The sequence below is a fragment of the Temnothorax longispinosus genome, chromosome 8 (genome assembly GCF_030848805.1).
Source record: "Temnothorax longispinosus isolate EJ_2023e chromosome 8, Tlon_JGU_v1, whole genome shotgun sequence".
NCBI lineage: Eukaryota > Metazoa > Arthropoda > Insecta > Hymenoptera > Formicidae > Temnothorax > Temnothorax longispinosus.
Window position 1 is genome coordinate 19861893 of NC_092365.1, and position 25077 is coordinate 19886969.

The 25077-nt window shown below is 39.2% G+C and overlaps 2 protein-coding genes across 4 annotated transcripts; one reads left to right on the top strand and one right to left on the bottom strand.

Annotated features, from left to right (window-relative positions):
- Positions 1–57: 57 nt before the first annotated feature.
- Positions 58–19171, top strand: LOC139818392 (MAP kinase-activated protein kinase 2-like). 3 transcript variants are annotated; one of them, XM_071787047.1, is made up of 10 exons: positions 58–610; positions 2801–3212; positions 5594–5924; positions 14941–15080; positions 15195–15259; positions 15342–15449; positions 15830–15928; positions 16017–16092; positions 16236–16446; positions 16534–19171. In XM_071787047.1, exons 2-10 carry the CDS (start codon positions 3112–3114, stop codon positions 16780–16782), a joined length of 1380 nt encoding a protein of 459 aa, XP_071643148.1. In that variant the 5' UTR covers positions 58–610; positions 2801–3111; the 3' UTR covers positions 16783–19171. The 3 variants fall into 3 exon arrangements, with proteins under 3 accessions (XP_071643148.1, XP_071643149.1, XP_071643150.1); XM_071787048.1 differs by lacking the exon at positions 2801–3212; XM_071787049.1 differs by lacking the exons at positions 58–610; positions 2801–3212 and adding an exon at positions 4340–5024.
- Positions 19169–24787, bottom strand: Edc3 (enhancer of mRNA-decapping protein 3). Its single transcript, XM_071787046.1, has 6 exons — positions 24448–24787; positions 23771–23930; positions 22987–23225; positions 22758–22915; positions 22280–22531; positions 19169–21944 (listed from the first exon to the last, which is right to left on the bottom strand). The coding sequence occupies exons 2-6, from the start codon at positions 23923–23925 to the stop codon at positions 21354–21356; spliced, it is 1395 nt and encodes a 464-aa protein (XP_071643147.1). The 5' UTR covers positions 23926–23930; positions 24448–24787; the 3' UTR covers positions 19169–21353.
- Positions 24788–25077: the final 290 nt, after the last annotated feature.

Here is a 25077-nt window from a genome sequence, read left to right on the forward strand (position 1 = left end):
GGCGCCGCGCGCCGCCGCCCGCCGCCAGTGTACGCGAGGCGTTTTTTCCGCGCGGATCTCCGCGTCTTCGTCCCGTTCCGCGGTACATCGAGTCGAGTCAGTCGAGTGTGCACTGTGCCGGTCCCGGCGGTGGTCACGCGACGCGACGGAACTGGGCACGATCGCAGTTGCAGTCGCACGTTCAGGTCCAGCTCGGCTGGTTGCTCAACGTCGCGCAACCCGACGCGACGGCCGACGGCGTTTCTTTGCGCGAGCTCTCGCGATCGTACCGGCGACGACGAGTGGCTGGCTGGCGTCTACTTAAAAGACGGCCCGGCTTTCCCGGAAACCGCGCGCCTCCGTCGAGAGACGCTCGTTCCTCGCTCCCGTTCTCGTCGCGTTTGTTTCCGCGAGGCGAAAGCTCCCAATTGCCACTGGGTTTTCGGGAGGCCGTTTCTCGCGCGCGGATCTCCCGTTCGACGATCGCGCGCGTTTCGGGTTCGGGTAGTCGGTTCGATCGACGCTCTGCGCGCGAGCAAGCGATGCCGGCGAGGGCAGCTCGGCCCGCGCGCGACTGATAAACCGTAACGGGATTGTTAAGCCGCGACGGAGAGGTGCACCACGTCGTCGGGTACGTAACCACTCGTTCCTTGACTCCATGTTGTTTTGACAGCTCGGACCGATCGGGCCTATTACGAGCATCTCCGCGCTCGAGCACCTCTCTCGAATGTATACAAAGTGTATATTCGTGTTGTTCAGACCGTTCTCAGACTGTGATCCGTCATTTATTTTTATCTGTATATTTAAATGAGAGAGAGTGAGCGACTTCGAGCGCGCGATTCGGTGTTTCTTAAATGAATCATCTGTTTTCAAAACTTACTATCCTGACAAATTTTATCCTTCCGTAAGACGAAGATAGTAAAAAGAAATTTTCTCTGATCAATTTTCTTCACTTTCTTTGTTTACTTTTTATTTGAGTGACTGAATTCTTATTTAAAAAATCAAAAATATTACTTTAGTAAATATTTTTAACAAGAATATTTATAAACATTATAATAGCAATTTTTTTTATATTATTATATATAAATATTTATAAATGTTCTTAGTAAAGACATATTAGAAGTTAATTCGTTTCACATTCGAGAAAAAAAAGTATGCTTATTACATCATCTTTCCTCTGCACGATTAAATTTGTATCAAGTATTTATTCTCACAAAAAAGTGCTCGTCACATTTTCATTTAACGCACCTAGAGGTCTTGAAAACGCATGATTACATATTTCTCGCGAAATATTGTATTAAAAAAAAAATTCAAAATTAAATGCTTGCAACAGAGAGACGTGTGTTAGGGGTGACGATTTTGTGCGATAAAATATTATTCGGACGTTTTTTATAAACAGTAGTGATTGTAACGTAGGATTCGGTTTTGGCCAAGCACCTGGATCGAAACACCGGAACAAGGGGGAACTCTGAATTGGAGCTAACACGCTGTCCCCACGGCTTTTGCATGCGCTCAAGCTTTTTACGTCACGTTCATAATTCAACGCTTCTGCGATCACCACCGACCAGCATGGCATGGCACGCCGGTTAACGGGGCACGCTTCGGCTTCATTTCTCTCCCGCATCGAAACGTCAAAACGTGACTGTCATCGTCGCCGACGATTCGTCGCCCGTCGTATCTGTATCGTGACGCCGCACGATTACGTGTTGGGCAAACAAAATTCCAAGGCGACGCCGTATTCCGCCGACAATCGCGTGACGAGAGACAGAGCGTGTATGTGTGTATGTAGTACGTGTATGTATCCCTTGTCCGCGCGCTGCGTTTCGAGCCCTTTGATCGATAAGCCTCGTCCTTGCTTTTTCGCCAACCTTGATCTCCTCGTCGTCTAAATAACGCGATGCGCCGAATTTATCTCCCCGTGCGTCGTTCTGTTTTCATTCAAGCTTTACCCTCCCGAGAAAGGGACACGCGAGGAAAACTCGCTCGCGACGTGGTTTTCCGTGATGTAAAATGCATTCGCATGCCCTTGGACGACTGAAATATCAATGGAGAGACTGAATTTATCGATTCGAGGGTCTGGAAACGTCATGCTAATTAAGTGGCTTAATTGATGTGGCGCGATTATGTGCAAATGCGTCTTTCATTTCAAGCTGTCACTCGGTTCGCGCTTCGCTATATCTTCTCTTCTCATTGCCTACGAATGTACGAATGCGCTCATTGGCACGACACAACGGCACGGATTCACTACGGGGAGAAATGTATGAATGAAGAAACGTGCGCGCCCGCGCGCGCGCGCGCGCGATGAAGTCGTCACTTTCGGAGCCCTGTCACCTTTGGAGCGTTAATACGCGAGTTCAAAGAGGAGTTCTCGGAAATTTTTCGATGAAGCGAAACGACTTTGACGCGAGGCGAAGCTCCTGACGCGGAAAACTCAGCCCTCCGCATTTTTACTTTCATTTTTTTTTAAGTATTATAATCGTTTCTTTTAAATATTACTTTTAGTTCCAAAACTGTAATTGTTTTTATTTCGGCCAACATGCGTGAAACGGGACACATCCGTTCAAAACGGATCAAAAATTCTCGAGGCTTTTCCAAATCGCGAGCATTGAGAGATGTATGGAACCTTTTGAATAAATCCCGGATGCACGTATGCCGGAAGTAGCACGGCGGTATTGTCCGACTTACGATCATTGGTGTGGAATATTCGTTTAGCTTCCGGGAAACGTTCGCGCGCTCGCTTCGTCAAGCCCCCCCGTTCCACGACGCTTTTGTGCCCGAAACAAGCGATCTAATTTTATCATTTGGTCTCTTTTATCTTCAGTTTTCCAGCTGGCAGGCCCGGTTATTCCTTGTGGCTTGATTTAAAAACGAAAACCGAACCGCAAAAGCAAGGGCAAAACCGAGACACAGACAGACCCGGGCGGACTAAAACTTATCTCTTTCCTCCTCGCTGTGTGCCACGCGCCGTGTGGGAAAAATCTCGGTGGGCGGACCTCTCTTCCGTATAACGACGCCGCACGCGCCGTGTGGTAAACCACTTCAAAAAACTCTCTCGTCGTTGCACCTGGGAGGTCGTCCCCCTGGGAGAGAGCCCCCTCTACCTCAGCTTTTATCGACGCGGGGCGGGCGGTGATGCTTTTGTCTCCCCGACGGGATCGGGACGGAATCTTAGCCGTGCGAAAATCGAGAGCCGCATCGATGCCGAAGTCGGCAACTAAGTGGAGATTCTGGAGGTCTCTTTTATCTTTATTTCCTACATGCGAGAGAGTGTGTGTGTGAGAGAGAGAGAGAGAGAGAGAGAGAGAGAGAGAGAGAGAGAGAGAGTGTGTACGTGTGTGTGAAACCTGAAGGATTTACACATACATTTACATCACACGTCCTCCCGTAGTACGAGGATCGGAAAGAGGGCCGATTGCACCAACGAGTTGTACGATTGATTTTATTGAATAATGAGCGGTTGATTAGATTTTTCCATTTCGATTTAAAGGGACATCCAGAACTTGAGCTTGAACTTCCTGCGCTTCGAGCTTTTTAGAATCTGAATTAACGGGATTGTTCTGTTTATGAGAGATTCAATCTAGAAAAAAAAATCCAGCTAATCAACGTTCAATTAATCAAGAGCGCTGGTGCAATCCTCCCGTGAACGGTTTCATCGACGCATCGATACGTCGATGATGCCGTTGCATCTCGCGATAACTGTATGCGACTCTTTTCGGACGCGAACAACGAGAGCGGGACGCGGTTGATTAATCTAACGCTGTGCTGGTGGGGAATCTGCCGCTCCACTAACTTCCCGCTCGAGATAATCAGAATCTGAGAATTCTGCCGATGCGGAGTATATACGTGGCTATAAATCGTACATATCGGTCATATCTGTGATATCTGCAATTCTAATTTAATAAATCGCTCTATAATTTTAGTCATCGAAGGCTGGTCGAGACGGCTGTCTCTGACGAATTATCTCTGTAAGCGCTGTACGTAATCCTTGAATGTCAATTAAGCGGCACAATGGCAGTTTAATTAACCCTCCCCGGGACGGTATTTACCCGGGAAAATATTTCAATACCCGTCCGTTTACGTTGGCCTGAATTGTCGTTCTGATGATAGAGTTAAATAATAATCGATCGCTGGCGTTTTGTATTTTACTATTCGTCTCGCGCAACACTTTGCGCGTCACACGACCTTTTCGGCGATAAGCGGCGGTTACTAACGTCATATTAATTTAATATAATATTGACAGTGTTCATCGGCGATTAACGGCAAGTGCCTCTTAATTTTGTGTGACTTCGTAATCAGTAATCACTTCCAAGGCTCCTCTATAATTTCTTGGGCCGATAATCTGTTTTCCGTAAGCAAGTATCTTTATGTTGGCCAGTTGTTTGCTGTGTTTATGCACAGAGAGAATTTTCTCTTAGAATTTACCCTGAAAATCGTGATAGTTGTACGAAGAATTTTATGCGAGCTATTCTGATTAACTACTATAATAAAAAATATTAATTCTGTTACAACAAAATATAAAATATCTTTGGTTAATTTTACTAAAACATATAGTAAAATTTTAGTAATTTCTTAAAAATTACCAATCTGCTTGGTAATTTTTATTACGTTGTTTGTAAAATGTCTTTTGTATATTTCAAAAATTCCTATCGTTACCGGTAATATTTAATTGGTTGCCAAGTTCTCCAAATGTGTAGTAAATTTAACTGTAAAATATAACAAAAAAATTCTCTCCGTGTATCGATGTGCTGTTTAGATACCGCTAATGATTCTTTTATTCTTAACTGTCGAATTATTATTTCTTTATTTTACGCGCGTCGAGCTAGTGTCGCCTTTTATATACGAATGAATGAAGTAGCAGCGGTTGCGAGATCTCTATATCTTATGCTAATGCAATTCTTACACATACAAATACGCGCACGCAATTTTTCTTCCGATTGCAGGTTGGAAAAGTCGCGATGCACTGCATTGCGGTATGCAGGCTGCACCGCGAACGAGAGAAGCGCGCGCCGTATAAGCAAGATCGTGTGGGTAGAGCGTGTGTGTGTGTGTGTTTGTACATGTGTCCGCGCGTATATACGCGAAATAACATGAATCGTGCACATTCTTCGAGGACGGTTACGCAAACGGTCTCCATTGAAACAGCACCTGGCTGACATAGTAAACGAATATTTTAGCGAATATTATTTACAATTAATTTTCGCAGATCCTTCCGACGTTGCGCGCGGCTCTCCCGTCTCTAAAATTTCCGATCTCAAATGTCATCCTCTAGCTTTATCTAGCTGACGCGAGCGGATTTCCCTCGATGAAGGAAACATGGATTGAGTAAGAAGCCGTTGTAACACTTTTAACGCATCGCAATGTAATGCAATGAGTATACACATGATTTCAACGGTTCTCGTTTCCTCGTGTCTTCACGTTACACACGCTCCACACGCTCGATACCGTTGACGCGTTATCGGCCTGAGGACTGCGTTATCACGGCGTAATCTGTGGAACATCGTATTTTTCCGCGCGCCTTACGCGCGCGACCTTCGTGGGTTCGTGTGTGCCCGTCCGCGCGCCCGTTCCTCGCAGGTTGAGTCAAGAAATGACGGATATATCCTCGCGTTTGCAGAAAGTCCAAGAGGGCTGTTCTCGAGGAGAACGATCAGAAGGAGAGCAAGCGCAAGCGCTCGGCACCGCCGCCGGTGGTCGTAACGCAGGTGATCAGGCAGGACTACGATCATCAGCTACTGGAACCGAAGATACCGGAAAAGAAGGTACCGGAAGCCGAGGACGCCATCAGGAGAAAGACAATGGAGCATCCGCTCAACAGCCGGTTGTCGCCGAAAGTCACGCCGATCACGAACGACTACGAGATCAGCAATCACGTCCTGGGCCTCGGGATCAACGGGAAGGTCGTGCAGTGCTACGACAGGAACACGAGGCAGAAATATGCTCTTAAGGTGAGTCCTTACGAGTCAGCAGCTTGGCGATTTGATTCTTCGAAGCGTATGTGGTACACTAAGGAACATAAGATTCTAAAATTAAGAGAAAGTTATCGGTTTAAAGTCCACCAGGTTGGTTTAGATAAGGCTATTCGGAGTGACTCCGCTTGGGCTTTGGGAACAAGTTAAAAGTATACCTCGACGTAAAGATAACAAACACTCAAACGCGCACAGGAGGGAATCGAGGTTTCTTATCGGAAGACGAGGCGCGAGTCATCACACATCGGTTTTTCTCACCGCGATGCGATGCGATGCGTCTCACGCGCGTCCTCGGTTATTTTTAAGGCGCGAGAGCGACGTACCGTCCGTCGTCGACGAGCCGCGGGCCCGAAGGTGTTAATCCGTCGCGTTGACACTTTGAAGGAAAGCCGCGTATCGATACCCGCTCGAATCGCATCGGTCGAGCGCGTTTAGACCGCGAGTCATCCTCTATTTATACCCCGGTGATTTCCTCCTTCGACGATGTCGGGGCCCCTTAAGCGTATCTCTCTCCCCTCGCAAGGAGCCTGTGCCGCCTGTTCCGTTACGCGACCGACCCGCAAAAAAATTCAGTTCAACTGGGTACGGTTTTCCCCGAGAAAGTTCAAGTAGCACACGCGGCACGTTTTCGCCTATCAAATTCGCAGTTCTGATTCCGGTCACGAGACAAGACTTTAGAGATGCGCTATCGGTCTCCAATAAAATTATTCAATATTGCTAGATCGTATCTGCGTAAAAAGCTTCAACTGTGATTTGTGCCCCGTGTGATGTATTAGGTATTCCGTTTGAAAGTCGCACGCGGAGTAGATAAGATTACTTACTCTCGTTGATTTTACGATAGGGATTATTCCGGCCACACGGTTAACAGACGTGACGAAATCTGATAAATAACTGTAATTACCTGATCAAATTGGCTTGTTTGGGGAACGCGTGCATATTAACATACTGCCACCCATCGATATCTTGTTATACCAGTTATTATCTGAATGGTTTCGTTCAATTTTCTGATAGCGCTCGGCATGATAAAGTGCAAATTTCATATTGGGAGGTTGCGTATTTCGTAGCAACTCACATGACGTGTGCTAAAACACGTTAAGATCTCTAATTTCTAAGTATATCTAGAAATTAAGATTGCATTTTTCGCAGTTCGCATTCGCAGCCGAATGTTTCTCGACGAAAATTTTGTTTATTTCTGTGAACATTTACTTTCTTTGTGCAATTTTTCAAAGTGCTACCTTACTGTACTCTGTCCAACGAGAGATCATGGTTGATCAAACATAAATGACGATAGGGCTATTGTATTTTTAATAGATATTGTCTAACACTACTAAAAATAAAAATAATTTAACGCGAACACCTTGTTGCGGTTCTGTGCCCTATCGTTATTTATGTTTGATCAACCATGATCTCTCGTTGGACGGAGTATACCTTACTTTATTACAGTCGAGTCCGTCGTCGCGCTTCAGCGAGCATCGCGCGCTTTTTTTGAATATCAACGTGGGTCTGTTGCGTTTCCTTATAAAGGCGAGATCTGTGAGACCAGCCGCGAAAATAATTTGACGGCAGTTTAACATGGAATGTTGATCGCGAATGCAGATATGTAGAACGTCGATGACCAATTACAAGCGTCACGTGACGCTTGCATGATCGCCGCGGTATACATAATTTTCTCTCGTCTTTTTGGATTGATATAGAATATATAGATACATATTAATATGTTGCCTAACGAGTTCTTTATGTCTCACTATGTATACCACAGTAGAATTCTCACTATCATAAGTATATATATGTTAAAATATTGTATAATACGATTAAATTGGATTATATCCTTATGAATAGTGCATTGAGTCGCGCACTTTGTACTTTACGTTGTTATCCAGCTATTTATATGATTCAAAATTTTGTAGTAAGTGGCATCTACTTTTTATACACGTTTTAAAAAAATTCCGTCGTTAATCAGACACTGAACCATTACGGCATTCAACGTGTTAATCTTCAAATCGGCAATTTGTACGTGTATATCATAAATTAGACCTTATAGCCTATAAATTATTTTCATAGCACGTAGCAAACATGCTCTTTCTTGCGAGAAACATTTCGGAAGTTTGCTTTTGTTTAGATTTGAGGCGCTTGGTTCTTTTTACACGAAGTTCGATTGAGAGATGCTATTTTTTCAGAAAGAGAGACAAAGTCTAAAGGTCGGTGGTATTATTTCGTCTCTCTACCTCACGTCTGTCCGTAAAAGCCCTCTCTCGCCGTGGAAAGCTATCGCGGCCCCGCGGCTTCTCGGATTCGTTATAAAAATAATCCGAATGTTTCTCTCTCGCGCGAGAATTTCGCGGTATAATACGGAGGAATTACCGCGATAACCGCGATTTTTTCGCGACGGCGCGCGTATGCTGCAGTTTTTGGTAACGCTCGGCGTTGGCTGTAAATATTTCTCGCGTTCGTGGAAAGCGTCTTCCTCTTATTTTCACGATAGTCACGGTAATCCCTCAATTTTACGATATTTCTTCGAAACGAACGAGCATTTATTTAAAACTTTACGCGTTTATTAAAAATATCGTTCGCTTTTTTCGCATACGGCACGTGAAATAGAATTGCGAAAAATCACGCGCGTTTCAATCGCTCTCGATATACCCACCGTCTTCTTTCTGTCTCTCTCTCTCTCTCTCTCTCTCTCTCTCTCTCTCTCTCTCTCTCTCTCTCACTCCCTCTTTCTCATTCTCGATCGTTGCACGTGTCGTACGCGTGTCGTCAGCGTTCAGGCTCGCGATTATTGACTTCTCGTCGCGAGTTTTTCCAGCGACGCGTCGTAAAACTTCATGCATTCTTCCGAGAAAACGTTTTAATGCAATACGCGAGACTTGCGCGCGATCGACAAAGATCGCGGCGCTGAAAAAGAAAAGCAAGAATTGCACCTTCGTCCCCTTTATATATTCGCGGCCTTATATATATGTATATATATTCCCTGATGATCTCATCCTTTCCGGCGCGAAAGTGGTCAATGGCATCGGCGAACGCCATCGGGGGGATTTCGATGGTCGTCTATCGTCGGAGGTCAAAGTGACGCGATCGTTAAAACCGGCGCGAAAGTCAAGTCGTAGTATCAATCCTCGTAAGTGTCAAAGCTAATAGATATTGATAACCCCGATTGTGAAATACAAGCGGATCCTTTGTTTTCATCTTCTTATTTTTTAGTTCACACAATTTACACTAAAAATTAGGCAACGACAATACGAGGAATCCATGATGTACTAGGTACCCGATGTACCATTATTATCTGAATGATTTAATTTATTCTATTTTCTAATAATATTTATGTTAGTGTGATAAAGTGCTTTAAATCGTGAAATTATATATTTTGTAGTAAGTTATATAACACTATATAATATTTTCAACTCTTTACATTCTGCAATAAATTTATAACATTTTGTTTTAAAAACCGAGTGAATCACATTTTCTTGCAATAAATTTAATTATTTAAATGAGATCCTTATAAATATATATATATATATATATATATATCAAAGATTACATCAATTTATAAGGACCAAATCCTTGGTTAAAAATGGGTCTTGACGACAATCGAACAAAATCATGGTCGTATTGTTTTAACTTATAATGGCCAATAGAGTCGATTAATATTTCTACTTGTTATTTTGTTTTAACTTAACAATTCAATAATTAAACAAAAACCCTTTATTTCTGAAAACATTGGACTTTATTATTTATTATGCGTCATATTTAAAGATTTAATAACATAAAAAATACAATGAGCTCTCAGAAATATTCATGTTAAACATAACTTGACAGTGCAAAGGGCTAATTAGTAAAATATATATCTAGGAATGCTTCATACATAGCCGAGTATTCCTCGACGAAAATTCCTCGTTGAATAATAGCAGCATCGAATGTGTAACGACGGAAATTGGCAGATAATTGTCGACAGATAAATATAAGGAACTTATCAATTACACGTGACTGAAAATGTGCTCATTTTACGTAACTCCGATGAAAGATTTAATTGACGTTTTTTTTTTAACACAAGATAAAAAAAGACTTCAGAATCACAAGTGGTAGGAATTAATTTCTTAATTGTTTTTATTTCATTATTTTTTATTAAAGTTTAAATAATAGTTTCTATCAGTGGTTCACGACAAATTGGTTTGAAATCGTCTTTTACGTTCTTAACTGATATTCTAGGAACGAAAGTGTTGTAATTGATAATTATTATTATTACGTAACATTATAACCGTTCTTGTAGTAACCGCTTATTGCGTTAATCGGAATCACTTAAAGCAGTTAGAGATTTACGGACTGTTTATGCAGAATTCAATTTCATTGATTTATTATTCAGATATTTTGCAGATAAAAGATTCTTTGTAACTTTAATGATATTCTAAAAATAATTATCTTACTCATTATACGAATTTTGATAAAAGTGTCGTGATAAATATGACAGATCGATTTTTTTGATACAGTTTGGAGAAACCCAGCCTGACACGCGGACTAACTGTTTGAAATCATAGAAGGCTGTTACATCATGTATTAATGACTAATAGTTTATCTAACAAGTGTGTCCAACTAACACAGACGTTTCTTCATTGAAAGAATTCGCGCTGAAGCATCTTCGTAGCGTTCAACGTTGATTGAAATCAACCTTATCGCCGATTCTATTTATATTATTCCAGTTATCGCAACGATCGATGCCGCGGGATTACATAACACATTGCGGAGTAACGCCACCGTTTAACTTCGCCAAGAATGACGACAATGCGTCCTGCAGGATGTTTCCGCGACCCTGATTACAATACTTCCATATTCAAGAGGCTGTAAAGCCGAAATTTGCGTCACGTCGTTTTATCGCGGCATCAATATGTATTAGAATAAACTTAATAAGTTTCTTCGCAAATTTTGCAGATTGCATGAATCATCTTAGAGCTGTGCTAGATACCAGTTATCAATAACGCTTATTCCATTGTTCATTTTATCCTTTTTTTTTTTTTAAGCGGAGCGAGATAAGAGACAGAAGCGAGAATCGCTCGAATGTCACTTACAATTAACTTTAACTGACGTTTCTGTGAACGGCTCTTATAATTATAGCACGCCGCGGAATTACGTTTCGAGTTACGTGTGTATCGCAATGACATGGCGCACGCATCGACACGTGCGGTGACGTTATGTACACGAGGCCTCCGATGGCCTCGCGGCTTTTAACGCTCGGCTATTAAAAATTCAATATTTGTCGACGTCACGTCACGGCCGTGTGTCGCGTCGCGTCGTTTCGTCGCGAGCCAGTTTCTCACCGCTACGAATTCGCTTCCCGTTGATTGACTGCCGGCTGTCAGCTGGCCAGCGTTTTCCTCTTGTCGGTCGTCACGCGTCGTTTTATACCCGAGCGGTGTCTCGTTGAACACCGTTTTGCGGAAATCCTCGCGTTTGAAGCGTCATACATTCCCCATCGAGGGAAATACATCAAACTTTATATTTGCAATTTCCCCAAACGTGCGGAATAAATTACATGATTGACGTACATCTTTCCTAGGGGATTACATTGAAAAATATCGCCTGTATATTATCTCGAAAATAAAATAAGATCTATCTTTTGACTCGTCTTCGTAAATTTCTTCGTCTTTTCCTTGGGAACTAACAGTATTATTGCGATCAAGAATCCTACTTTCCGTTTTTCCTTTTGCAATGTACTATTGCGCGAGGGATTATAACGAAGCTGTTGCGTTTTGGTAAAAGAATATTAAAAGTTATTTAAACGATAATTATGACTGCACATTTTTATCACTCTTCAGCTATTATTTCTTTAATTATACTTTAATTATACAATTTCTTTAATTTCTAACTATATGTTATTTGTTTTAATGTTAATCTTATATTAAAAATCTATATTGTGCAATTTTTATTACACACACACACACACATTTGAGTGCATTACTACTGAAGCAATAAAAGCAATAACGACGAAGGGACGCGGAGGAGGATCAAAGCCGTTTTGATACTTTGTTTCCAGGCGATTGACTTTTCCGTGACGGATGGAAAACTTTTCCAATTCCGCTTAACTGACACGTTGCTGCGTAACAGTCCGGATGGAACCGGGAAGGCGGATCGATCGTGCGTTTCCACGAGCGTGACGTCGTCGCGCTGCATCGGATTACGTTGTTGGCTTTTATAGTCAAGCGTGTAAAAGTCTCCGGGCGAGCGCGCACGGAGGAGAGACGTAGAACGACAAGCGTATACAATTTGATCTGTCGCCAAGAACCATCAGAATGACAATCCCGCGCGCGTCTCCATCCGTCTATTTCGCGCGGCAGGTATGACTTGCACGCGCCGTGAGGTGCTAATCTTATTAGCACAGCTCTGTTACGACGTCCGGTATTGGCCTCCGGCACGCGGTCGCTCCGGCATTTTTCTCTCACTAACACGCCTACTTAGCCCTACAAGGACAAACGGGATCGACGGAAAAGCTTGGAAAATAAATGTCCTCCGTAAAATGTGCGAAGGTTTTTATTAGGAGAGAGCTTTTCAACTTAATTCGTTCATCTTTGTACACTTACTGATGGTAGCTTCGTTATTTTCGTGGTTTCAATAAATCTCGATCTAATTTTACGACCTATTCATCATAATTTCACGTACATTTAAACGTTTTTCGCATATATGAAACGAATAACACCAACACAAAATAAATATATAGAAGAGAAAGACGTAGAAATATTACCGCTCTAATTATAAGTACCGCGAAGACTGCACGATCATTACGCAAACGCGAATTTGAAGCGATCTATATAGCATATAAATTTGTTTATTAATTACGACGGATTTTCTAATTTAAATTGATATATTTTGACACATGTATTGAAGTTGCTTTCTAACTCCAATTTTGTCATAACTCTTGATATGATTAATTTTGTTATAATTTTTATATGTTTAATTTTGCAAAACCTCTCGGGTAGCCCGTTGATATCATTAGCTTTTCTCCTCTGTCACAACTCGCGCAACATTTTTTCGTTCGCTCTTATATATCGCTGATTCCGACGACCTTTGTTCCGGAATAGGTATATACAAATCTAAAGAAACCGGTTCTCCGACTCCGCGTTTCACTACCTCACGTTTCGCGTGCTCCGAATACCTTCGGATCGGCCAGGCTACAAAAGCGCGAGCGGATCATCCTCTTCCGTTTTACCATAAATTTCGTCTCGCGATGTCTTGCATCGCGGGACGTTTCAACTTAAAATAAGTCGACTCTTTCAAGAGGTTTGACGCAACGATTCTATACCGCGCTATAATCGTGTTTCACGTTTGAGCCGTTTCAAGAAGCATCAAAAGCTTTTTCGAGAAATCCGCTTACGATGACGTGGCATCATCTGATTTCAATCCCCCGCGTTGCAGCCGGATGTTTCAACTTGAAATAGAAAACTATAATATTTCCGAGCTTTCCATACAACAATGTCTGTGTGTGTGTGTGTCAGCGTATATGATAATGCGTTAAACACTGCTAAACACGCCTGTGAAGCGTGCTCTTTGCCCTCGTCGCTCATTTCCACGTATAATATACTGCATAAATTAAACGGTACGTGGTACGTTAAGCGTCTCGAATCGGCGAGATCGCGGATGATGATGAATCGCTTGTGCCGTTTGATACACAAGTTTCTTTCCGGTGCACTTTAAGCGAGCGATAGCACCGGCTATTAGTTTTTTCACCGCGTCACAATAGACGTCTGCGGTAATCGTCTGCGATAACTTGTACGATTGTCCGGGAAGATCGCGCCTCAAAAGGGCAATTGCGCGAGCAGGTCCGTTCAAGAGGAAAGGACTACGCTGCGTGTGGGTACACCGCGTGGTCGATCGCTAATAAATTTTGAATAGCAAGGCATACGATATGATTGACCAATCTGTTATTGTGCCATCAGCAACTTACGTGTCATTCACCTCCATATATAGAAGAAAACCGGTATTTTTACATATAACGAGCTTGCTCGCACACGGAAATAATATATCTAATTTAAGCTCTAACGGTGACTTGATCAATTTAAAGCTAATCTTTTTTAAATTGAAGTAGCGTTAATAAGCGCGAAGCGTTATGTTATAAGTTATGAGCGATTAGAAATGAAGAGCTTTTTTCGAACTCTTGATGACTTCGGAATGCGATCAAGCGATATAATATTTAATAAAGTAAATATATAAGTTTAATATTTAAAAGAGAGAAACGTTTAAGTAGCAAGATAAATCTTGTCGCCAATTAAATCCGCACAGATTTGATTATTTCAGTAGGTACTTTAATTGAAGATTTGAAGATAATCGATATGATATTTAACACATATTCGTCTCTCAAACGTGTTCTGAAAGCGATAAGATTCACCATTGTCGATATCTGTATCGAGTTTTTTGTTGCATGCATATATTATTCTTATATAATCTTATATAATCTATATTTTAATATATTTCTTGTAATACTATTAATCATGACGACTTTTTTAAACAATTAACGCAGTTATGTAAGACATTGCGCATGTTCTGATACGGTTCGTAGTAGATAGGTCGATAGGTGGATGCGAAAAAGTCTTTATCTAGGAAATCCTCACGATGACGCCGCTTTTGTGCGACAAACACAGTGCGAGCTATGAGTCAAGTCTTTACCTGCCAGCTGCACGATGATCCACACGCAACGGAAACGCGATACGAATACTGATAATAATTTCGAAGCTACAAGTTATTTATCAAAATCATCGATAAATTTGCCAACCACGTTCAAATTGTCCGATGTCTATAATATTAACATTTTATTTTAACATATTTTAAGTATATTAAAAACTGCTTGTCACTGATATAGTGAAAATTTATAATCATTAATATCTCACGATTTTTCCATGTTACATTCAGTAATACAATTTAATCTTCTTCTTCTTTCTCTCATTTTTATGCAATTTAATGAGAGATTTCTGCCAAGTCAAGCATATTAAGCTAAACGGCACGTTATTTGCAGGTTCTGCATGACTGTGCAAAAGCGCGGAGAGAAGTCGAGCTTCACTGGAGGGCCTCAAATTGTAGGCACATAGTCCAAGTCAAGGATGTATATGAAAATTCCTATAGCGGGAACAAATGTCTACTGGTGGTCATGGAATGGTACGTAAGAAAGCGCAACACTTCAATGCGACTACGGCGCGGCGCGGGGCGGCGGCGTCATTTATCGCGAGCATGATTCTTCAGATTCACGTCCAACTCTTTTGTGTGTTTCAGCATGGAAGGCGGGGAGCTGTTTCAAAGGATACAGGATAGGCAAGACGGCGCTTTTACCGAAAGAGGTAAATAGCCTCGGCATTCGAATTCTGTCGAATTTTTCTATTTTTAGAAACTACTATAAATTTACTATACGTTTCTTTGCAGAGGCGGCGCAAGTGATGTATGAGATCTGTGTCGCGGTGAAGCATCTACACGACATGAACATCACTCACAGGGATCTAAAGCCTGAGAATCTTTTATATTCCAAACCTGGTAAGAGAACATTCTATGTATGCCTCAAAGTACCATTTGCAAAGCACCAATATCATTTGTTTTTCTGCAAGGCGTGACAACTTGAAAACATTATTATCTGTCCACAACATTTTACGAGTTTAAGAGTTCGTATTATCTGCAGACTTTGAAGAGTTATAAGTTATAATTGTGTGAAGACTACGATAACTTTATTTACATGTATATGTTTATCTATATGTATACATGTATACAGAACTAACACGAATGTTGTAACACATAAATAATTTTATATATATATATATAGTTATTGTTATCTATTTATGTAATCTTAAATTACTAATTGTATGTCAGTAGTATGTAAATAAAATAGCAAGATTAATATAGCATTTGTGTACTTCCAGACATCACTGGAATCCTGAAACTCACCGACTTTGGATTTGCTAAAGAAACACATTTAAAAGACACACTACAGACGCCATGTTACACACCTTACTACGTCGGTAAGCTTTCGCATTTTATGCGAATACATACGTGTATAGCTGAAACTATAAAATTAACATCTAATCTGTTTTAATATTTTATTTTTAGCCCCGGAAGTTTTAGGACCAGAAAAATATGACAAGAGCTGTGATATTTGGTCATTGGGAGTAATTATGTACATATTGTGAGTATGCTTCCATGTACCTTCAAGAGTTATTTTATATTAATAGCTAATTTTTTTCTGCTGTGATGTAGAGCACGCTCAATCCTTCATGATCCTCGTCATCTTGTTAATGAATTATAATTAAAGTTACACATTATTCCTAGATTGTGCGGCTTTCCACCATTCTACAGCAACCATGGATTGGCAATCTCGCCCGGAATGAAAAAGAGGATCCGATTAGGACAATACGACTTTCCCTCTCCGGAATGGTCGAACGTGAGTCAGGAAGCTAAGAACCTTATCAAGGGTATGCTGTGTATAGATCCAGCGGAAAGGCTTCAGATCGACGCTGTGATGCGCAACAACTGGATTGCCGTAAGAACATACTTTATAATAAGATTTCGCTCTTATCGTGAATTTTCTCCGTAACATATCTTTTCAAAAGCCACTTGTTTCGCATAGAAATATATGGAAGTACCCGCCACTCCTTTACACACCGGACGCGTTTTGCGGGAGGGAGAGGAAATGTGGCCGGAAGTGCAAGAGGAGATGACGCGATCGCTGGCAACAATGCGCGTCGACTATGACACGGCCTGTCTGAAGCAGCTCGATCACACGAACAATCCCTTATTGAATAAACGAAGGCGCGCGAAACAGTCCGCGAACAACGCGACAGTCCCTACGCCCGCCAGCCCTACGCCCGCCTCCTAGGAAGAGGATACTGTCAGAACCAGACGGAACTGGACTTGTTTTCTGCGGAGGTGCGTCAGATACAGCGTGGTCACAACGAGGATCGTTTTCTGACTGTTGCATTTTAAGAAGCGAAAGAAATTCCGAAGTAGAGTAGTATCGAAGGGCACCTAAATCACGTAATGCGTCACACGATTTGCGCTTATCGGCGTCCGAGTAATTAGGTGTGAGGTCAATTTTACTAGAGCGGTAACAATAACACGCGCAACGAGGACAATATTGCCCCAGCGAATGCAAGTAAACGATGCCTTTTTAACTATCAAACGATATCAGTCTTTCTGAAATTGTAAATTTTAAAAATATGTAGGCTACATTAAATTACAAAATTGAGCAACCACTTGTAAAACGTGGAAGGGCAAACATTATTAATGCCAAGCATTAATGTTACATGTTTGTCGTTAGTTCAATTTCTGTCAAATCTAGTAATTGTCATTGTTTGAATATAATGGCCTTTATATAGAGGCACTAAATAGAAATAGTCAATGAACAAACGATACTGCTGAATGTGTCTTTGATCAAACGTAATGGATCGTACTGGAATATTTAATATTGATATTTGAAATATCTGCATCTATATGATAACGAAAGTTAAGAAAAAGAGAAAGTTTCTCAGTAAAACCTCATTGCTATTATATTCATTGACAGGAACGAATATAAAGCTATATACTTGTTATCTCGAAAAAGGGTCGAGAGATGTGTATATCAAAAATCCGTTATCTTCAACAACTGAGAGTCGATTTTAGGGCTGATAAATAGTAACTGGCTTTTACTGTCTTATGTTATTGATTCAAAAACATAAAAAACTATTATAATGTCATCGAGCCAGTAATCGTTCTTATATTCTGTACACATACATATATTCTAAAATAGGCGCCGAGAAAAAATTTTTTTGCTTATTATATATAATCAAAACAACATGGGATTATTATGTATAATCTCCAAACACAAATATAATAATGATGTAAAGATTATTATTTATCCGTAGGCTATTAAGACTAGCTATAGGAATAGTTGCTCATACACTTATCATTTCTAAAAAAAAAGAATTTGCTGCCATTGGGTAATCAGGTGTGCATCATATTTACGTGTATCATCGAATTTATAACACATTACGACATTCACGTAATTGTCCGTTGACCGTCCAAGCCTGTTTTAAATATATGTATTAAATTTTCATAATTATTACCTCGATTCAATAAGATTTTTTATCCTATTTTTACTGATGTAATTAATTAATTTAGACATTGGATTATTTGTATTCTAATATCAATTATATCTCTAATATGTTCAGTATATATCTTTAATTATGTTTACGTATATTTGCACTCTGTTTTTAAGATTTACAAGTAATTACAACGATATGCTTGAGGCTGAGTACAGTTAAATGATTTGAATCTTTTTATTTAAGTCACGAATGCTATAAAGCTGATTTTAGTCGGAAGCGATCGAGTGTTACGAATTAAGATAAGTATGGACGATGTCCCTACATCGTTAAAAATACAAAAAATAGTAGATGGATGGAAACTGTATATATTTCTACTTAATTATTCGAGAATATTGTGTCTATGATTGCGTAGATGTGTCGTTAAAGATTCATAGAAATGAAATAAAATATTAGTCTATGTATTTTCAGTATCATAGTTATGTAGCGCGATAATTCTATGATACGATCAATGGCTGGTAAATCCGAAAAAAAGAGGAGTTCCATGTGCCTATAATTTCAATCGAACAAGATCATATTATTACAAATACATTCTAGAATAGTAGGAGAAGTATCACTAAGATATATAATATAAAATCTCGCAAAAGAAGTATATAGTTACTTAACATTTTAAAAGACAGCCATTTTCTGCGCGCATCTAAAATGATTAGCCTATAGACGTGAGAGATATATTCGTACAGAATTTATATAAGAAAAATAATTATTCAAAAATTCCAGAGATTGAAATATATTGTGTATGGATAACATAGTTTTTAATTATATAGAGCATACACAGTTCCTCGTGTTCTACATTGATCAATTAACTCGCCCTAATCGTGAATAATGAAATAGAAAATGCATATACGCTAGTTCAATTTCAAACATTACAACGAATTCAGTAGCAAGATATTTTTATAACAAGTCAAAGGTTCGTTGATCTGTATTTACAAAAATTGACAATAACTGCAAAAATAAATCTTAACTCTCATACCATTGCTACTTCGTCACTTACGCAATTACAATTCTCTGTATCACAGCGGTAAAATCATGTATTTTTAACACGTGACGGCGCTGTAAATTTCCATAGACTGTAACATAGAAATATGTAATGATCAAATGATGTTAAAAGTAAAAAAATTACAGAAGCTATTTTATATCTATATTATTATTTTTTATTAGTTCCTTCTCTTATCGAGAACTCATTTGTTTTATTACACAGAAATATTCCGTTATCTTGTACTTTATAACTTATTTAATATATCATTTAAGACAAGATAATTTTTAATGACTATACACCCTCCGTATGGGACACCAGCTCAAAATCATAATTGCTATTATACAAATCATTATCAGATATAATTAAATTAACATTGATAGAAATTCAATGTATGTCATGTTCATCATTGTTCATATAGTTTATAAAATTTTATGGTATATATCCAAGCTTTTACAATTAATACTTTTTATTTTTAAATTAATGAAATAGACATTGGAAATAGACAAGAAAATTATTCGTGAAAATTACACATATTATATTTTTTTCGTACTCGTATTTATAATTCATAGAGATAATGAAGTTTAACATAATTTGCGAATTACTGAATTAGATATCTATTTTGCTGGTATACAATTATCAACTGTTTAAAATAATTATTTGACCAACGTATAATTATTAATTTTAGGACTCAATTATCAAATGTTAATTAATATTAATCATTAACATAACCATAATAATTATTACTTATTTAATCATTATTATCTCAAATGTGTCTTATATAACAAATGTATACTTCCAAATAAATCCATTTAAAACGTTGAAATGCGTTTCATAATATTTACTATTTTAGTCCATTTAAAAATGGGTACGAATTGCGGGATTATTTAATATCGATATTATTTAACATCGGGGTGTGCGAGAAACTATTATATTGCGTAGATTTCTATATTTACAATGATCCCATAAATGCATGATCGTTGAAAGCACATACCACACTTGATTACAAACTGTTGAAAAAGAAATCAGTACAAAAGAGAACACAATTAAGTTTTAACTTATACTTTATACAACGCTGGAGATATCGTTATATGTGCGTTACAATAATTTCAATACGCTTATATCTTGCTATTATAATCGCTGTACCGGAACATAAGTGGTGAAAATAAAGTGAAATATAATATTAAGTATCTATGTATACGAACAACTGGAGCTTACCGAACAAAGTAATAAATGTAGATGTGCATAAAGTATAAAACTGTTGTCAATCGGCTAATTGATCAAATAGAAATGCTAAGTAAGTGCGCGTCTCGCGCGTATATTCTAAAGCCCCTTGCACAATAGGCGATAGCGATAGCGACAGCGACAGGTTGCCGACAAAGCTATACCTTTGTCGGCAACTTTTTCGCAGTCGCTATCGCTATCGCCTATTGTGTAAGGGGCTTTAATGATTACATAAATAGTACATTACAAATTATTAAAAATATACAAAGACTTTTTCTCTCGTGTGCGAGTCACCATTTGATCTTCTCATTTTTTAGCTGTAATTTTTCTATGCCAAGTAAGTGCTTTACAGTGCTTACAGTGATTCTAATACGCTTACAAGATTCTCATCGCTTAAATTTATCGATCGGAAAACATTAAGACAATTCTAATTACGAGGATTTATTGCAATATAATTTCTGTATACCCTTTCTTATTCATTAATAGAAATTTTGATATAAACTATACATATAGGTATGTGTAGTGTGACACGCGCGCATGTGCGCGAAGCACAATGTAATTTTTATCCAATTGTATCAAATACATATTTAATGATACTCATGTGCATCGATGCAAAATCGTGCTGCTACACATGGAGTTATATCCGTAAGGAAGGAATCTATATGTTTATACCCTTTTCCTAGGAGGGGTATGTCGTTTATATCTGGAGCAATAGTGATTCTATCTCATATTAATAAAACGGTGCCCTTTCACAGCTTCACAGACAAAATATCTAGTTTTCTTTACCTATAGTACATAATGGTCAATCAAGATTTTAAAATACAGCTTTTGAAGTATTACAATATCGGAAATAGTATGCATTGTGTCATCCGCGGATACCGTGCAATTAATGTGAAAAGTATTATGGTACACCATGCGCTTTCTTTGTCTCTCTTTTTTTCCCTAAAAGTTCATCTAAAAGTTTATATCAAACGCCAAACTATATATAAACTCTTTGTTACTTAGTGGGCCCCGGAAGTAAAATATATTTCCCTGTATACGAGGTTTACAAATCGCGCATGATAAAACGGAGGCGTCTATTCAAAAAGACACGACGTGATCCTTAAAAATTTGCTAAGAGTTATTGGAATGTAGAGGAATTACGAATTTAGGTCCGAACGGCGATTTATACGTGATGCCGACGTCGGAGTACACCTTGTTTGGCAACGCGAGATTGCACAGGTACAATCTGCCGTTGTCGACGCTGTGCGACAGCGGTAGGGCACCCAACAGGCTGAATTTACTGGGTATACCCGGTGTACCCGTCGCCGGTGGTTCGATAGCCAGCACGGGCGCTCGATTACTCTGGAAACATCTTGCTATTGGAGTAATCATTCTAGGCGAATCCTCGTCGCAGAGTGCTACAATTATCAGATCCACCGTTGGTAGATTCCTGACCTTGGTCTCTACCTTGTTCCCCGTTAACCTGTATAGCGACAGCTCCTGCAGGAGAAATACATCTTCCGTATTCTCCAAGAATACGATCGTCTTCACACCGTGACTGGACAATTGCCGGGCGCAGTTGATACCCGCGGCGCCGGAACGATGCGGTCCACACAGCGCGACCACAGTGGGCCACTGATGCGCATTATTCGGATTCAACCGATGACTTCCGCCCAACAGCTGTAAGGTAAGTTCAGCACCGGCGCGACCGAGCAGTTCCACCTATCAAAGAAAGCACAGTGGCGATAAAACTATTAAATAAAAAATTAGAATTAAAATAGAATTAGATAAAAAAATGGAATAAAAACAATTTGGATACATATATATATAAGCGCTTATGTAAAAAGGTGGCGCGTCAGCTATATCTTGAAAATTCCTTTTTAATTATTTTCTAATCAGAGTAAATATGTTCCATCAATATATACTTATATTTATTTAAATGTATTGCATCTCAAAACTGGATTGATATTGTTTGTATGTAGAATCTCTAGAATTATCTCTCTTTCTCCTAGTTTGATATTAGCAGAAATAATTCGAAAAATAATATCAATACGAACCCTGCGTTCCCAACTTATTCCCAATCTATCTGCCGCACCTATTAACTGCCGATGTAAGTTGAGAGTGATGCTGGGAATTACTAGACCGTTGTCTGTAACATATTCCTTTTCACCACGACAAGGCACCACAATCTGTCTGAGTACTGTAGGCTCGGATACAAGAATATTTTCGTCAGGCCGATAGATACCTCGATTGCTTTCCGACTGCCTAACGATATCCGGCTTCGAAGAGTTTATTTCTTGCCACACAGCCTGCAAGAGACCAATCATATAATTATAATAAAATCATCTCACCCAGTGAACACAATGCCTCAAATTGGGACAGATGTCATTAAGACGTCTTAAAGACATCATATGTCCTGATTTGAGACAGGCGTGCTGTTTGGGTTACAAGCAATATATATCACTTCAAATTTTCTCTTTAATATAAATAAATAATTAATAAATAAATATTCTTTAAAAAGCAATAAAACTCAACCTCTTTATTGAACAATGCTAAATTCTTTTCGAAATCAAAGTCCTGCTGTAGGGACTGATCAATCGGAGTACCAAAGGTATGTTCATCCCTTTCTAGTGCTCTTTGCCTGTGAGTTAATTTTTTTGGGATTGATTTGTTGTAAGACGCATTATTTTCGACTGTAACAAAATTGTTGCATTAATATGACACACATATGGCAGGCGTAAATATATAAATCATATATGCGTACTTGGAGGTATTTTCCCATTAGGAGTCTGCTCCACTTGCTGCTGGCTAGGTTCCGCAGGCTTTTTGAAATTCGTCTGCGTCTGAGAACTTCCCGCTTGCACCGCGTTTGAAACGCATTCTGAAATAGATCGCCCGACCCTTTTCGCAATCGGTCTCTTTACAATCACCTTACTGTGCGTATCATTCACATTTCCTGCTTCCTCATTTGATATAATCTTAAGATTCTGTATATCCTTCACACTGCAATAATATAATTAATACATTAGCTAAGATGTTATATAGAATGTTGGATAACTTAATGCTAGAGCAATTGTCTGTAAAAAATCTGTTACGAAAAATATGAGTTTGATTACCACCTAGATTATCTGTATATACAACACTAAATTTCAAGTGCGAGAATATTTGACTTTGACAGAAACAAGGGATAAACAAATCGCTGTATTGTGTTGTTTCTTGAAGGACAGGATAATAATAAGTAATTTTAAACACACAAGCTTTAGTCTTCCAAAATGGAAGTTAAGCAATGGATTTTATACAATTCTTTTTTACAAAGACAATAACTGTAATGAAACCGACATGGAAGTTGTGGCTCATCTAGGGCTATGGCGCAATGAGATACATAAATAATATATCAATTTATGCATTTATTTAAATTGAATTTAGCTTTATTTCAGTCTATTTAAGTTCAATGTAACTATAAATAAATTTATTTGAATTTACTTAAATTCTACATATACATATAGAATTTCTCTATTATTTCTCATGGTCTACAATGAGAAACTTACCTCAAGCTAACAATGGAAGAAGTATGAGGCATGCCATTGCAAAATGCTTTAGCCAGGGTCAAACTGTCCTCATTTAGATCGATAATCTTACCCTGGTAAGCAACATCGTCGATACACTTCACCGAAACTGTACAACCCAGAAACTGTTCGGACATCTTGCCTGAAATTGAAATATGAAAGTCAAACCGCAGGCTTCTGTAATTATTCACAATATAAATTACAATCCTGCTTGATAACGACATCGCTAATCAAATGAGGAAAAATCACGCGTAATTAAAAATTATGACAGAATTTGTGGTAATTCGCTACAATTAACGTGATTAATTCATTGTTCGATAATGTATGATTACGAGCCAATGTATTGCAATCAACAATGAAATATATGATAATGAAAATTATAATGGATAACGGAGTCCCAAATGCATCATTTTATACATAAAACCCAGACTGCAATAGTGTTAATGTATAGATAAGGCTATTCTCTTAAACTCAAGACTTGTGTAAATACAGCGTGTAACGTTAATAAATGAAAATTGATAAATGCAAAGGCAGGAGTAAAATAATTATCAGTTCCAAGTACCATTAAAAAAAAAACTCCACTTTCAAAGTTGTTGCTTGTATGAGGTTAAAAGCGGTGCGACGTTACCGAAGAATTAAGGCGTACGTTATTTACGTACCTGAATCGACGGCGGTAGAGATAAAGACGATTAAACAACGGGGAAAGAGTAAATCGCGACGACGCAGCGATAATCGCACTTAATTGTTGCGCACTATTCCTGCGATTTGGCGTGCGGCATCGGAACGAATCGCCACCCCGTATGTCGGCTCGTATCGTCGTATACCTCCGGCTACCTCGCACACATATTGTGTGCGTGACTATGATTTTTTCCTTCGTACTCCGTTCTCCGACCGTGAAGATTCTTGAACGTTTTTCTCGCGACGTTCGTGTAGCCTCGCGAGGCGAGCAGATCTGTAATTATAAACAACAAGCCGAAATTTATACAAGCTTGCAAAATGTAAATATTATTTACGGTTTACGCGTCGGACGTACCGACCGTCAATATTGTTTCCCGCGATCCCGAAAAAGATGACTTAAAAGATATGTTGAAACGATGTCTGAACGACGCCATAAATTAGAACGTATTTCTGACGGTTTTAGAAGGTGTTTTTAAAACTTTGAGATCTCTCAAGATGACTTTAAAATGTCATAATGTTCAGCAGGAACCTATTATACCGACGAAATTTTCCGTCAAAAATGGTACTGGGATTCGTCCGCAGAACGTTGCGAATTTTGCCACGGAGTAGCG

Bases quoted from the DNA above. Each gene is read 5' to 3' on its own strand.
- LOC139818392 (XM_071787049.1), top strand. From the start codon at position 4,720: ATGTGCTGTTTAGATACCGCTAATGATTCTTTTATTCTTAACTGTCGA. The intron at 5,925-14,940 runs GTGAGTCCTTAC...CGTTATTTGCAG, and splicing joins GGCAGAAATATGCTCTTAAG to GTTCTGCATGACTGTGCAAA. The intron at 15,450-15,829 runs GTAAGAGAACAT...GTGTACTTCCAG, and splicing joins TCTTTTATATTCCAAACCTG to ACATCACTGGAATCCTGAAA.
- Edc3 (XM_071787046.1), bottom strand. From the start codon at position 23,925: ATGTCCGAACAGTTTCTGGGTTGTACAGTTTCGGTGAAGTGTATCGAC. The intron at 22,532-22,757 runs GTTGAGTTTTAT...GGTCTCTTGCAG, and splicing joins TAGCATTGTTCAATAAAGAG to GCTGTGTGGCAAGAAATAAA. The intron at 21,945-22,279 runs GTTCGTATTGAT...TTTCTTTGATAG, and splicing joins GAATAAGTTGGGAACGCAGG to GTGGAACTGCTCGGTCGCGC.